We start from the raw sequence: 16,178 nt of genomic DNA on the forward strand, positions 1-16,178 counted from the left end.
ACTCTGTGAAGGTAAAGGAGTGCCATGTTTGCCTGTGCTATTTTATACTCCATGCCTGGCATGGTGTGTGGCACAGGGTAGACAGTAAAGATCTGCAGAATGAATCAAATGATGACTCAATGAACTGATCAAATCTTGGCATTGTCAAACACAGATGAACAAGAGTTCCTCACCCAAGAAACGTGGTAGAAGAGAACATGGAGAAATAATTCTTATACCAGGCACAAGTGAGAAGCAACCTAAGCTGCTTCTGCTATACAGAAAAAGAGATGCAAGAATTCAGAGGCAGGGGAGACAGCTTTCAAATAGAAAGGAAGGCCTGGGAAGCTCTGGAAGAAGGTGGTGGTTAGAAGTGAGCCTTTCAGGATGGAGAGGTGGATGTGTGAGATGCATGCAGTGGAGCAAAGGGCAACAGGCAGACAAGTGGTGTGAGCGAAGGCCTGCACGCAGAACCAAGTGCCTCTGAATGCAGCCACAGGAAGAGGGGATGGACACATGGGCGAGGTGATGAAGTGCTACTTATCTAAGAAGGATAGACGTGTCTGCAGGCAAAGAGAAGGGATCCGAGGAGGGGAACTGTATGACCACATCGATGATGGCTGCATCCGTGCCTTAGGGACAAACGGGGAGAGGGAGGGACAAGGAGCAGGAGTTTGGAACAAACAGAAGAGGCCAGTAACAAAGACTGCACTAAAGCACTCCAGAGCAACTGGTGAAGGTGGGACTGCCCACGCATTCTTGTAGGTAAGACAGTGGCAATGTGGAACTGAGGGAGTCTGTGGCTATGACATGCTTGAAGGCACAGTGGTGAGAGAGGACAAGAAAGATAAGAATGCAGTGGTGAAGGGTCTGGTGCCAGGCCACTGGGCCCTGCCAAGCCACTGCCAGCTGTGTGAAATTCAGTAGGTTCCTTCACATCTGTGTTTCAGTTTCCTTCCTGTCAAACAGGCCCAATGACAATGTCGCCCTCACAGGGCTGATGTGTAGGCCAAATGAGATGAAATACTGTTAGTGCTTAGCATAGTTTCTAATACACAGTAAGCATTCAGGAGGGACAGGAGAGGGGCTGAGTGTGTTGGTAAAGGTAGGTAGATAAATGATAATGACAGGGTTTTTTTGTAATGCAAAGTAGAGACAGATAAGACAAAAGGGTCACAAACAGAGCTCTGGAATTCTTTTAGGATAGATGGAAGGACAAAGACTAAAAAAGGAGTAGTCAGGGGACCCAAATACAATGGGTCCTCCTCCATATTTGTATATGCATTCACATAGGATTCAACCAACTGTGCACTGAAAATATTCAGATAAAGATAAGTGCATCTATAGTGAACATGCACTGACTTGCTTCTAATCATTCCCTACACAATGCAGTAACACAACTATTTACATATCATTTACATTGTATTAGGCACCATCAGTAATCCAGAGATAACCTAAGATAAACAGGAGGATGTGGGCAAGTTATAAGCAAACTCTATGCCATTCTATCTAAGGGTCTAGGGCATCCATGGATTTTGTTTTCCTTGCGTGATCCTGGAGATGAACAAGTTATTGCATAACAGCAGTCAAGGGAATAAGGGATTTTACCGAACTGATGGTGGTCAGCAGGGTCGAAGGCTGTAGCAGAGCGGAGTGCTGGAAAGGGCTGTTGAGGTCTGCACTGTCATTATCATTAGAGTCACATGTTTAAAACACAAGATGCTATTTCACACTTTATTTATCAATAGTGCTTAAAATGAAAAGACCGTACAACTAAATGTCAGCAAGGCTACAGAGCAACTGCAGTCCTACATACTGCTAATGAGGGAGCAACACCACTTTGCAAACTGGTAATTTATCACAAAGCTAAGCACACACCTGCTGTGTGTGTGTGACCCAGCACTTTCATTCCTAGGTAGTTATTCCAGGGAAATGCATACATATATCCACAAAAAGCCTTGCAGAAGCTGTTCACACACAGCAGCTTATTCATAATAGCCTGAAACTAGAAACAATCCAATTTTCCCTGTTAGATAAATGGATAAACAAACTGTGGTAATTTCAAACAATAGAATATTTCAAAAAATAACAGTAATGGAAAAAACCAAACTAGTGATATTCCCAGCAGCACCTCCTGTGAAAGAAGGTCAATACAGTGAGAGTGTACTATGTGACTCCATTTATACTAAGTTTGAGAAAAAGTCACCAATTTTGGTGATTGAAAGCATAGATGAGCTGCGGGAGAAAGTCTCAGAAAGTGATGGATACCAAGCTCTACCTTCAGCATGAGGCAGAGTGAATGGTGAGGAAGCAAAGGATCAGGTATCAGGGGTCAGCGACCTATAGCCAGTGAGCCCACAGGCTCCAACCCACAGGCTTGATTCTATACAGTCAGATAAGGAGGACTTTTTACATGTTTCTAAGTCTGTAAAAAACAATAAACAAAACAAAAAAAAGAAAACCAAGATGAGTATGTGATAGCATATGCAGCCCCCTGACCCTAATGCACTTCCTGTCTGGCCCTTTACAGGATGGTTATTCCCTGAGGTAGACTTTCTCCCCTTGTTTGGCTCTAGAACGAAACAGGAAGTGACAGTGTATGTGGCTTAAGGAGGAAGCGAGGTCAAGTGCATGAGCTGAAGGAAGATGAAAAAAGCCTGATCGTCAAAACTAGAGGGGAATTGGGAATGCAGCAAGGTTCCAGAAGCGGAAGTGATGAGATGAGGAACCCAAGTAGGACAGTTCCCTCAGAAGCAGAAGAGAAATGTGTATGTACAGCAGGTGAAAAGAAGGGAAGGAGCAGGGAATCAGGAGCAAGAAGTCCCACCACATTCCGAACTTCAGAGGAGCAGGCTGGGAGGCATCTCAGGGGGACCATCCTGATCCTTGCTAAAGACCACCCACCTTCCCCAGCAACCCCAGGCCCCAGGACCTCACTCCACTTTATCTGCTCCACAGGACCTAGTGCTTGTTTTTGTCCGCCCCCTAGAAAGCAGGTTGCAGAGAAGCAATATTTGTATTTTTTATTCCCTTAGGTGCCCAAAGAATCTAGAATAGTACCAGGTACTGAGCATGCATTCAACAAATTTTCCTTGCATGAGTAAGTTAACTTGCATCGATCAAGGTGGCAAGGCTGACCTGGAGAACATCAACACACCTGACATTGTGAGCCAGATAATTCCTCCTTTTTCCTCAGACATTGCCAAGTGTCCCTCCAAATCACCTGTGGTTGAGAAACACTGGGCTCATAATGGACTTTATTTAGTTCCAGGGATTGAACCCAGGGGTGTTTAGCTACCGAGTCACATCCCCAGCCCTTTTTTAATTTTCAGACAGGGTCTTGCTAAGTTGCTTAGGGCCTCACTAAGTTGCAGAGGCTGGTTTTGAACTTGTGATCCTCCTGCCTCAGCCTCCCAAGCCACTGAGATTACAGGCATGCACCACTGCACCCAGCTCATCATGGACTTTAGTAGGACCAGGAGGGATTAATTCATTAATTCACTGACATACATTTAGTGAGTGCCAAGTATGGGTAAGGCACTATGGAAACGAGAATGGAAAGATGACAAAATCTCTAGTCTCATGAAACTTAAAAATTGTTCACATAGATAGATAGTAAACTGTATTATTATTGTTGAATAATCACAAATCATGATTTGTTAAGAAAAAAATAGGGTACAGAAACAAACAAAAACTCAGAGATGTACTGTATAAAAGGTGGTCTGAGACACCCTCCCAGAAGGCACAGCGCTAAAGTGGAGCACTAACATTTGAAAAAAGACCACCGTGGGAAGAGGAAGAACACCAGCTGCCTGTGCCCGCAGCAGGAACAGGCAGGGAGCCTTCCAGGAAGGCTGGCATGCCAGGCACTACAGCAGGAGGTGGTGGCCTGAGGGGCAGGGTGTGAAAGGGATGAGAAGAGGCAAGGCCATGGTGTGGAGGCTGCTGCTGACATTGAGAAGCAGTGGGTATTCAAGCTGGGTCTACACAGAGGGTGACATAATCCAGGGGACGATTTCAAAAGGCAATGGCTGCTGAGTAGAAAAAGGGACCTAGTCACAGGAGGAATGTGACCATGAGTTACATTAGAGGCTAAATAAAAGTACTTCTCAGCCCTAAGAAACGAAGGCCAAGACTTGTTGATGTCTCTAGCAAGTGTCCGAAGCCTGGGAGAAAGACAAGAAGGAGGAGGTCAGGAGGACGAGACTGGAAATGGCAAGAGAGGCCCAACCCAGTGAAATGAAGGTGCAGGATGGAACCACTCAAACAGCAAAGCCAGTGTCATAGGCTGGGACAGCAAGATATAGGCAAAGAGAGCCAAGGAGCCTTAAAAACCTTGTCTCTCCACAGGTTCCGGTGATAGAAATAGACATGTCCCAGTTTCATGCACTGCTCTGGTAAGAAATCAGAGTGTCATTTGCTAGGAGATAATGGCACCCACGGAGACACAAACAGACCAGAAGATATTGCTGTTGTGACATCATGACCATGGGGACGCGCAGCACCCTGGTTGTGAGTTTTCTTCTGTTCTGCAGATGCTCTTCCACTGCTATACTGATCTTCCTCATTACAGCTCTGAATTGTCAAGTAAAAATGAGGACAAAAAGCTCAAAAGGAACACGGGGTTAGATAGGAACACAGCCATTCAAGCCCTAGCCCCCCCCCCCAAAAGAAAGCACTTACCTGTAAGCATTAATGTAATCTTTCCTGTGTTCCAGAAGAAAATCTCTCAGTTTGCCAATGTGAGAAATCTAAAATTAAAAAGAAAGAAAGAGAGCAGTTCTTATACATAGATTACACTAATGCCATGAAAATCAAATTAACAGAGAACTGAATGCAGGCTGCAGAGAATGTGAAACTGTGAACTGAGCAATTTGGGTTTTAGTCATGCAGCCACTGACCTGCTAACACTCCTTGGCCCGGCTCCTCTCTTGTGAAAGGTTCCTTCTACCTCTCACTGCTGTGATCTACATGAGAACAGTGATCTCTAAGGAATACAGAGACTAGCTGAGATAACACCTGTCTAGCAACCAGACACAGCACCATCTGTGTGTCTTCTACCTACAATTTGACAAGCAGGCTTTCCTTCTCCTATGTGTTGCAGGAGACGGATTCTAGGGGTGAAGCTAAAGGTGTATAAGTAGGGCCCATGGTGCTGCAGAGTTAGAGAAAAGATCCGGGGGCATGGTTTATTCCTGGGCAGCAAATCTCTGCTTTCCCTCTGACTCGGCTAAGGAGGAGCAACAAGACACCAAGCACAGGTGCAGAGCTGTGTCGTGCTGGACGACTTCTACAACAGAAACCCACTCTGAAGCCTCGCCATGCTCCACACTGTGTGTGGAGCTCAGGATTCAAAATTTTAAAAATTAAGAAAGAGAGGCAGGGAGAAACTGGGATCAGAGTTGCCAGGGACAGAAGTGTTTCCAGAAGGAGAGGGTGATGAACTGGAGGCCTGCTCTGTCCTCTGGCCACTGCTCGCTCCAGTCCCTACTCACATCCTCTGTACTCCTGCCAAACACGCATGCTCCAGCCTTGAAAGGTCTACTGAATTTTCTTTTCTTCCACACATAGAGTTTTGCTGTCAGGCCAACTCAAGCTAATTTTCACTTTGCTCTCAGCTTAAAAGGATTTCTGCAAACCACCCACTTGGCACACTCAATTATATGCATCTATGTACTTTGACTTCACTTTTACACACATTTCTCTTGGGACATTATGAATTCTGCAAGGAGAGGCTGTACAGTGTTCCCTGCAATTCTAGGCACAAGAACAGAAGGTGATCAATAAGCATTTATGGAATGAGAATATGTCAAAATATAAAATTGCATCTGTCACACAAAAAAAACATTCTTGGTTTGTCTGGAGACAGGTCGAACTTGCAGGGGTTCAGTTAAATTTCCCACACAGTCTAGACTATTATAACTGCAGTTCAGATAGGTACCCTAAGAACACAGCCCAAAGAAAGAAAATAAGCATGGCTAAAATATTTTGTGCTATTTTGTGCTATTTAACAGATAAACAACATCCCCAGGCTCTCTCTTCCCAAGAGCCCTGCTGGTTATCCTGGTCTCATGAGCCAGTGTGGGAAGGCTGGCCTTACAGAAGCTGACTGACTGGTCCAGCTCATATACTCAGCGAGGAGCAGAGCTCGAATTCAAGCTCAGGACGTCACAGCTGCCTTCTTCACAGTCCTGCTCCTATTTTCCATTTAAGCTGCATCATGGAATCTGACTTTATAAGTTTGGGGAAAAAGTTAAGAGACATGCAAGCAATGTCTTACTGCACTACATACAAGATTTCATCAGGTGACTCTTCCATCTTAAAACCTTCAGTGATTTCCACCCCCTTACCTGCAACCCCTGCTACCGGGGGTCAAAAACTCTTAGGGGCCCCTGACAGGGGACAGGTAAACCAAATAAAGGAGCGAGCAAGGGAGGCAGGTAGGTAGGATACATGGGGTGAGGTCTGCTTTCCAAATACACAGCAGCCAAAGAAGCAACTCTGCTGGCTGATTTGCTAAAGGGCCACCAAGGAAAAAACTCAAGGCTTAACTAAAGGCAGCAAGTCCATACAACCCCACACCCCCAGCATTTAAGGCTCTTCACAGTTGTGTCCCAAAGTCCCCAGTGGTCTTGGCCCTGCCAGGCTCCCTGCCACACTCCAGGGTCCAAGTTCTAGGGCTCCTGACTCTTGCACATGGAGTGGTTCTCCGCCCTGGGACAACTCATGCACATTCTCTCCAGGGCAAACTCCTCCCCTTCAAGATTCTTGTCTCCTCTCCACACTCATGCCAATCCCAGCTATAGCCGATCCTACTCCATGATAAAACACAGCCAAGCATCTGTCTCAGCACCTAGAAGCTCCTGGAGGGAAAACAGTCCTCTCTCTCTCTCCCTAGACCTCATCAGGCACAGTTCCTGGTACAAAGCAGAGCCTCGAAAGCATTTACTGAATGTTAAAACAGTGGATACTGAATAATCTCAGGGGGATTATACCTATTGTGAAAGACAGAATCATGCTTTTTGGGCCCCCCTCCTCCTGAAAGAAGACCAGCTCCTAATTCCTGGAAACTGAATACGTTACATGGCAAAAAGAATTAAGTAGCAGATGAATTGAGGTTGTTGGTCAACTGACCTTAAAATAAGAAGATTATCCTGGATTATCCAGGTAGCAAGGTAATCACAAGGGTCCTTAAATGTGGACCATAAATGTGGAAGGAGGAGGCAGAAGAGATCACAGTAATATGACTCTAGATGCGGGGAGGGCTAGAGGACAGACCCTCCCCAGAGCCCCTAAGAAGAGAACAGACCTGGTGAAATCCAGATTTTAGCCCACGGAGTCACATTTTGGACATCTGAACTACAGAAGTACAAGACAGTGACTCTGCATTGTCTTAAGCCACAAGTTTATGATAATTTGTTACAGTGGCAATAAGAAACAAATACATCTACTTAGAGCCTTAATCACCATAACAATTTTTTTATGAGTCATAAAACTTTCCATAAAATGTTTAAAAAGGTACAAAGAAATCTACTACACGGCTGGATCGGCCCTCCTTTGCCCCTGCTCCCCATTTTTAGCTGGCTTTGGTCTGAAAACTAGCAGAACAAACGTGAAGGGGATGACTGCCAGGAACAGGAAGCCCCTCGGCATCTGACAAAACAAGTGGTTTCAGTTCAAGTCTAACAAATGTGATCCCAGCTTCAGGTGCTCTGTAATGGCAGATTTTTATAAAGTGAGTTTATTAAAATAGAGTGAAGGCTGTCTAGTATTACATGGAATTCTTGGTAAGTTAAGAGGTGTTAAGTACTGACTTAATAATTACATCAGTACAATAACTCAAACTTAAAATAAGTATGCTGTATAAGATAATGTTTTAACATCAAGAATGAAAAGAACCATAGGAGCATTAAGATTTCTTTAGACATTTGAGAGCTCTGAATTTCTATTAAATTCCTAAACACAAGCACCAAAAAATCATAACAAATCAATAACAAAGAAATAAGCATCACAGATAAAGCACTTACCCCCAAAATTTATAAAGAACTTACAAAATTTTACACCAAAAATACAAAGAACCCAATCAATAAATGGGCCAAGGAACTGGACAGACACTATACAGAAGAAGACATACAGGCAATTAATAAATATATGAAAAAGTGTTCAACATATCTAGTAATTAGAGAAATGCAAATTAAAACAACTCAGATTTCATCTAACTCCAATTAGAATTGCTATCATCAAGAACACAAACAATAATAGATGTTGGTGTGGATGAGGGGAAAAAGGCACACTTTTACATTGCTGGTGGAGTTGCAAATTGATGTAGCCACTGTGGAAAGCAATGTGGAGAATCCTCAGAAAACTTGGAATGGACCCACCTTTTGACCCAGTTATCCCACTCCTCCGTTTGTATCCAAAGGAATTAAAATCAGTATACTACAGTGATGTAGCCACATCAATGTTTATAGCAGTTCAGTTCACAATATGGAACCAAACTAGATGCTCTTCAACAGATGAATGGATAAAGAAACTGTGGTATATATACACAATGGAATATTATTCAGCCATAAAGAATAATAATATTATGGCCTTTGCAAATAAATGGATGGAATTGGAGAATATCATGCTAAGTGAAATAAGCCAATCCCAAAAAACCGAAGGTCGAATGTTTTCCCTGTTAAGTAGAGAATGATATATAATGGGGGTGGAGGTGTGAGGAGTGAGAGAAGAATGGAGGAACTTTGGATTGTGTAGAAGAAAATGAGGGGGGGTATGAAAGATGGTAGAATGAGACAGACATCATTGCCCTATGTACATGTATGATTATATGAATGGTATGAGTCTACATCGTGTACAAACATGGAGATGAAATGAGGTACCCCATTAGTGTATGGCAAATTAAGGTGCAGTCCGTAAAAAATAAGAAAAAGGGAAAAAAAGAAATAAGCATCACATAATAGAGTTGTCTTTGCAAAACATGATTTGACAGTTTAATTGCACACCACCATCACCTTTACAGAGATCCTTGGCCAAGTTCTGATCTATGTACTATTAGGCTTAGTCCTATTTTTTAGAACGAACTGCTGAAGACACCATATTATATTTCACACAATTCAGACAAGCCCCTTACAATTTTCTAATTTTCAGAGAGGCAGAACACTTGTATGCTTTGATTTTTAATGATTCCCTATATAGTGCTAATTTCAAGCCACTTTATGATAAAGTAGAAATATGCATACACTTAAGAGATTGCCTCTTTTAAAAGGAGAAAAATCATTCCAGTGGGATGTTTGGGGAGTGGATCAGAGAAAAAGGAAAGTACATTTGCCTTTTAAAACTAGTGTGCTTACAATTATGATGCCAGAGATGAGAAAAAGGAAGGGACCGTGGTGAAGTTCGGTGGAACCAGGCAACTGACAAGATGCCAGGGCTACGGACAGGGATGCTCACGAGCAGAGGACACCCCACTGTGCTGCTGCACACCTGTGACTGCTCTCCCCCTGCCTGGAGAGCCAACCCCACTCCTTCGGGAGAAGCCTGCTCATCCTTGCAGTTTCCTCCTGATGGCTTCCTGAACACCTACCTCAGTATTTGACAGACACTGTTTGCACTGTCCAGGTTACATGAGAAGTATTTATCTGTGACCCTACCAGACTTTAGTCAGCTCCGTGAGGTCAGAATCCCTGACCTATGCATTCTTGTATCCCCAGCAGTGCCTAAGTGTTTAAAAAAATAATAATAATAAATTAAAAAAAAATAAAAAGGAAAAGAAAGGAAAGAAACCCAACAGAAAAGCCTCAAGATCTGATAAACCCTGAAGCACTGTTGGGATCAAAAAGATCTGAAAGACTGCACATTCTGCATCCAGATACCTGCATCCAGATACTTTATTTGCAGTGAACAAGCAAATAAAGAGGGACAAGACACCTACTTGTGCAAATAAGTAGGTCTCCCCAGGTTTCAAGGGGTGTTCAGAGGGCAGCTAGACCATGCAGAATCTACTGAGGCCGTGGTCTGATGTGCTTCACAAAATGATCATGTGCCCCCATAAAGTGTACCATTTTCCACCCGACTGACAGTCTCCTATGGAAAAGAGTTTTTATCACACCTATGGTTTGACTGCACTGCCACTTGATATTAACTATGCCACCACCAGACATAGGTGGTGACATAGTTAACAGTATGGGTATGAACAAGAATAGAGAATCCTGTATTTCTAGCACAAACTGCAGTTAAAGATAAAAATTCAACTGTAGCTAAAAGAGAAACATAAAAAGGAAAAGGAATGAACTATTTATTGTCTATCTCCTGTGCCAGTCACCGTTGAGTGGGTTGTTTCATTTAGTCCCAGCAGACCTGTGGAAACAGATAATTTTCTTAGTGGAAAAGAACCAGGGCCCTGAGAGGTGAGAGGATGTCAGGGTTGGAACTGGCCCACCTGTGCTGAGCTAGTGTGGGCTCTGTCAGTGCCGGCACCAATGATATGCTGGTGTTTTCTAGTTTCCTTTGGTATTAAAGTCATTTTAATGCCTGCTGTGTGTTATTGTCATTTCACTGGTCAAAGAATTTTCCACTTAATATTTAATAAGACTAAGAAATTATGAATTTTCATTTAGGTGTTTTCATTTAGGTGTAAAAACATGATTATGTTTTTACTTATCTTTTGGGCTTTAAATTCCTTCTCTTTTTGAGATAAATACTGAACAATTTACAAATGAAATCAGACTTGCTTCAACATAAGATGGATGCAACAGATGAAACAGGACCAGCTGTTTCAGTGATTTCAGTGAAGTCACTGAAGATGAGCACATGCAAACATGGAGGTTCTTTATACTAGTCTAAATTTTCCATAACAAAACGCTGGTTTTCAAAATCATCCATGTAGAACCTTCTTCTTTTAGCATTTTTAGTCATTTTGAGGCATAGATTTTCTGCTATCAAACTAGTAACAATCCATATTTAAACCAACAACTAAATCCCAACAACTTGTAGTTACTTTATTTCTACATACTTGCAATCTTCGCTTACATTCTACAAAATAGGATCAATGTGACTTTAAAAACTCAATGACAACAAAACCTTTGGTTAGTTTACTCTGAGGCTGACAATTTCCAGAGCTCGGCATGCGTTAGATCATCTACTTCCTCCAGCAACCACAGGGAGGTTAGTAATGTTATCATATCTGCTACACACTGAGCAAACTGAGTCTGAGACACAAGTCCCTTGCTCAGGCACACTGGGCTGAAGTCTGGATTGAAGTCAGGCAGTCTAAGTACCAGGCTTGAGTTCTCCAGTGCTGTATTTGTAAGGAGCATGACTGGAACCTGGGGAAAGCAGAGCGTTCTCAGGCTGCTTTCTTCCCCCAGCATCTACAGCCAGCCAGACCTTACACACTTGATCTACCCACGTCCCAGCTACAAGTATGCCAGGCAATGCATAAATTGCTCCACACACACACGGTCACTTTCACCCCTCATAACAATCTCACGGCTTAGACATTACCCACCATACTGCTTAGAAAATGAGGCCTATACAAGGTCACAAGGGCAGTAAGTGGGCAGAACTGGGACTGCAGGTCTAGATGGCCTAAGGGCAATGTCACTTATTCTATACTATGACATCAAAAGACTAATAAACTACTAATATTTTACTTAACTAACTTTGAGAGGATTTTCATAGAAATATAAGCTGGGTTTCACGTGGAAGTATTTGTGCATTTTTTTTTTTTTTTAATTCTTCTTTTCTTGCCTTGCACAAGATTCTGGGTTCAATCCATAGCAAAGGAAAAAAAACGTGTTTTTAAATTACAATGGTTATAGAAAGATCTGCAATAAAGGTACGCCTTCACTCACCAAAACCATCTCCCAAACTGGCTACTGTTCCCTGTGTTTGCAACACAGACTCAGAATTGGCAAGGCCACAAGAATGCTGAGAAAGTCCACATGAAAATAGGATGGCCAGAAAAACTGGCAGGACAACTGTTGAAGCCAGAACAGAGGATAGGCAGTTAATGTAGAAATAGGGATGGGGTCAAATCAAGGAAATGGAGGCCAGGAGAGCCATCTGCCTCTGGAAGTTGGAGACTGCTCCTGGGAGAATGGAATGTCAAGGATCTCCAGAGCCCATTGATTACCAAATTTACCTGCCCTTATGAAGGACTGCAGGGAAGGAGCTGCTACTGAATGCCCGTGGGCCCTTGCCTGGCCGAATCACTTTGGTCCTCCCCCTGCTGCATCTGCTTCTCACTTTGTACATTTTACCTGCAAAACCGGGCCTAGTCAAATAGAAAGGAAGGAGAGATAAAGGGGGAGAGAACTGGAGAACAAAAGAGACGTCGGCCTATAAAAGATGTAGGGTGCGCTCACTTCTTGGGATTCTAGAACATCAGCAATGGCCCCCTTCTCCCTCCCGGGAGAAGTCTGTATTATTACTATTTTTAAATAAAACCTGCTTAATATGCTTACCTTGGCGTGCTTCTCTAGTGTCCAAACTTCAACATTAGAGGGAGCAGAACTCATCACCGGTAAACAGCAGCATCGCTGTCATCAGTTCACTTTGAATATCAACCATCAAGTTGCCTCCAAAGATGATTCTGACACATAAGGAAAGCAAGGTACAGAACTGGCTTTCCCCCTAAAGTTGACCCAGATCTGACCTTTAGCCTGGGATTGTGTAAAGGGCAGAGAAGAAACCCCAGGTAAAAGACTATGTGGGTCTTGGGACACTCAGGGCCGAGAACAGAAATGAGTAAGAAATACAGGGGGGTGTGATCCCTGCTTGGCTATGCATGGAGGAAGGAGTCCTAATGCCCCGTGCAGAGGGATCTAGGCTAGCCTTCTTCCTGGCCTATCTCCCAAACTTTCCTTACTCTCTTCCCAAGAAAGGGGCCAGAGGAGTGACTGCTGTGCCACCTGGAGAAGAGAATGAGCTGCTGCCCTCCCCTCCCCTCCTCAGATCAGCCCACAGCAGAGAGGGTGTACTCCAGCTTGCAGTCCACTCAGGCTTGGCCAAAAATCTACAGCCAGGTTCTCCACTTGGCTTTTTCTCCTCACTCCTATATTTTTCTTTCAGGTAGTTCCAACACCAGGCTGGGAAGAAAGGGCCATACTTTATAAGCTCCCCTAAATTTTGACAACTAAAATTTTGAGCAAATTGCTTAGTCTCCTTGAGCTTCACTACAAAAGGAAGGGATCAAAATTAGTTTAAAAAAGCAGTAAAAAAAATTGTGGAACCAACCTAGATGTCCTTCAGTAGATGAATGAATAAAGAAACTGCGATATATATATACAAAATGGAATATTATTCAGCCTTAAAGAATTAAAAAATTACAGCATTTGCAGGGAATTATATTATTTGCCCATTCTAATGCCCCAAACCCTTACAGTTATGTATAGATATGACAATGGCTTTGGTATTTCAAAATTATGTTATCACTTTTAGTTGCTTGTATGCATCTTCACAAACTGATTTGCCTATATAATCCATCACACAGGATTGTTGTATGCTTCAACAAAAGTAACTATAATTGTTATATTAGGTGAATAAATTATGCTACAATGAAATTGAAAATTTTGAATCACAGGATGTAATTGCCATAAAATTCATATAGGTAAATATAATGTTAAGAGAGATGGGGACATACAAATTGCTTGTGTCCTTAAGTTAACTTTGCACAGATTTATCAAATATTCAAATAATTAAGTGACATAAATATATTACTATCCAAATATTTCCTTTGCTATGTTCTTGCATGTGAATAGAGCAACTATGACTAAATGTGTAAGAATTTTTTCTTGAATGGTTTGGACTTACATTCTGTATAATACTCTTAATAGGTTAAAACAGAGTTAACCATGGTTTACAATGGTATTGCATTTGCTTTATGAATTTCAATTTGCTTCATAAAACATGTCATGCAAATAATATAAGGCGATAAAGTGTAAATGAGCCAAAAAAAAAAATCCAAAAAAACAAACAAAAAAAACAACATAATACTAGCCCAGAAGTTCATGTCGATTCCCTGAGCACTTCCTATGCAGCAGGCATCAATCTAAATATTAGGCATCTACTGCTCCTTTACTTCTCCAAACAACCACAGAAGGTAGGTCCCATGATCACTCCATTTTAGGTGAGAATACCCTGAGGTAACTAATGTAACTAATGGTTCAAAATAAGTGGAGGACTGCCTGACTCCCACAGCATCAATGTTCCTTCAACCTCCACAGGTCTGCCCATGGAGGTGACCCTGCCGTTCAGCCTTAGCATGGTCACATCTTTAAGGACTGGTTTTACCAGAAGTGTAGACAGGAGGTATTGAGATCAACTGGTTCAGGTGAAAGGCAGTGTCCTCAGCCACAGGGCAGGACAGAGCTGTTGCCACACTAAGCAAGTTAAACACTATTCTAAAACTACAGGTTTTCATCCCCTTCTTTCTCTAGAGATAAATTAAGTTTACTTTTAACTGATAACATTTTTAAAAGGCTAATTCCCCAAAGCATCAAGACACTGAAATTCTCCACGAAGTGATTATGAAATATAAGCAAATTGATTATAAAACAGCAGCAATGTGAGTTCTTTATTAAATACATTTAGCAGGAAGAAAAAAAAAAAAAAAAGACTCTCATATTTTGTCCTCACACAGAGAAAGGTTCTACTAGGCGAGTCCAAACAGAAACAAACACCCTAAAGCGTACATGTGGGACATTTGGTCATGTGGGTGCATCTGCTGTTGACAAGAACTCAACACCAGGAACTACTGATAGGGCAGTTTCCCACAAACACACTGTTGGGTGAGGTAGAACCCAGATAGAAAGGAAACTGTCCACAGCTCTTTTCAAAGCATGGACTATATGATCCACTTGTGTACAATACACGACGTGCCTACTTAAAACTGAACACGTAGGAATCTAAAAGATTCTGGTTGAAACACCAACGGCTGGCTGGGTAGCATAATATGAACTCTGCTTTCTTAAGATTTTTTGTACTTTGAAATTTTTCTACAATTAGTATTTATAAGGTTTGTATTCAGAAATGCTTTTAAACAGGTAAATCTTCCCACATACTTCTCAGAGCCCCCAGGATCTACTTCCTGCTGCCTTCTCCAGATGCAAAGCCCTTGCCACTGCTAGTCCTAGGTTTCTGACTTGCTCCTGCTCATAATACTCTGCTTAGGGGTCACACTCCGAAAAGTTCCTGCCATTTCTAAGCCAGGTTAAGGACTCTCCTGCAAGAGTGTCTATTCCAGAGATGTCACACTCTTATCTGAATTGTTTTCATGTCTGCCAGTGCTGCTCAAGCATGTGCCTAGCCCAAAGTGGTTCCTAAATTTTTGTGTTTTTTGAGACAGGGTCTCACTAAGTTGTCCCAGGCTGGCCTCAAACTGGGGATCCTCAGCCTCAGCCTCAGCCTCCCTAGTAGCTGGGACTGCATGTACTACCACACCTGGTTCCTCAATAATTATTTAATGCTCCAGATGGATTTGATTTTCTAATCCCTTCAGGAATGAGTAAAATGGTAGACAGACTACAAGCTGAGCCAATCAGCTGCACACCTTCCTCGATCCACTAGGTGGCAACACAAGAATTCAAGCAGCAGAGATGGATAACAGAAACTTGCTCAGAAATTCCACCACTTCCCCCCAAGGTTTTAACATTTCTCTGGCCCTTTCTTTTTGATCTAAAATCAAGGATTAATCAAGGTTAACTGTTCTGCACATGCTGAAGTTGAAGTGACCTAGTTTTACAGATACTTGTGCACTCTGGATGGGCCAGGAAGATTTAAAGCCTTGCACTCTACGCAGAGTCCACACAAAGGGAGCTCCAGAGCAAGGCTGCCATCTGCCATTGCAGGCAGCAGGCCCAGCTCTGTTTATGTGTGTCGCCCACACAACAGCCTGGCTAGCTGCTCCTTCAGGGGTACTTTGTAAATTACCCAAAGCAAGATAAACTGTAAAACAAAAGCCCTGTACAAAACAGTGGGATTCTTCTCAAAGAATGGCTGCATTTTAACTGTAGGGCGAGTTCAAAGCAGTTGACAAGTGTCCTTTGCTGATCACAGCAGTGGTCTGACTTGCACCCTCCTCCCCTTCCAGAGACGATAGGAATTCTGTTCTGCTGGCACTCACAACACTTCCAACAAAGACCTGATTGATCATGAAACACTAAGTATGATTTGCATAATTTGCCTCTGCAAGAAGC

At 42.7% G+C, this 16,178-nt stretch overlaps 1 protein-coding gene across 1 annotated transcript in view; it reads right to left on the reverse strand.

Moving 5' to 3' along the window:
* The window catches only part of Stx18 (syntaxin 18), a 114,800-nt gene that overhangs the window by 43,684 nt on the left and 54,938 nt on the right, over positions 1 to 16,178 (reverse strand). The window contains exon 2 of the mRNA XM_047566106.1: positions 4,663 to 4,730. Coding sequence (XP_047422062.1) covers positions 4,663 to 4,730 — 68 coding nt within the window. The remainder of the gene's footprint in view (positions 1 to 4,662; positions 4,731 to 16,178) is intronic.

Source organism: Sciurus carolinensis, chromosome 10, assembly GCF_902686445.1.
Source record: "Sciurus carolinensis chromosome 10, mSciCar1.2, whole genome shotgun sequence".
NCBI lineage: Eukaryota > Metazoa > Chordata > Mammalia > Rodentia > Sciuridae > Sciurus > Sciurus carolinensis.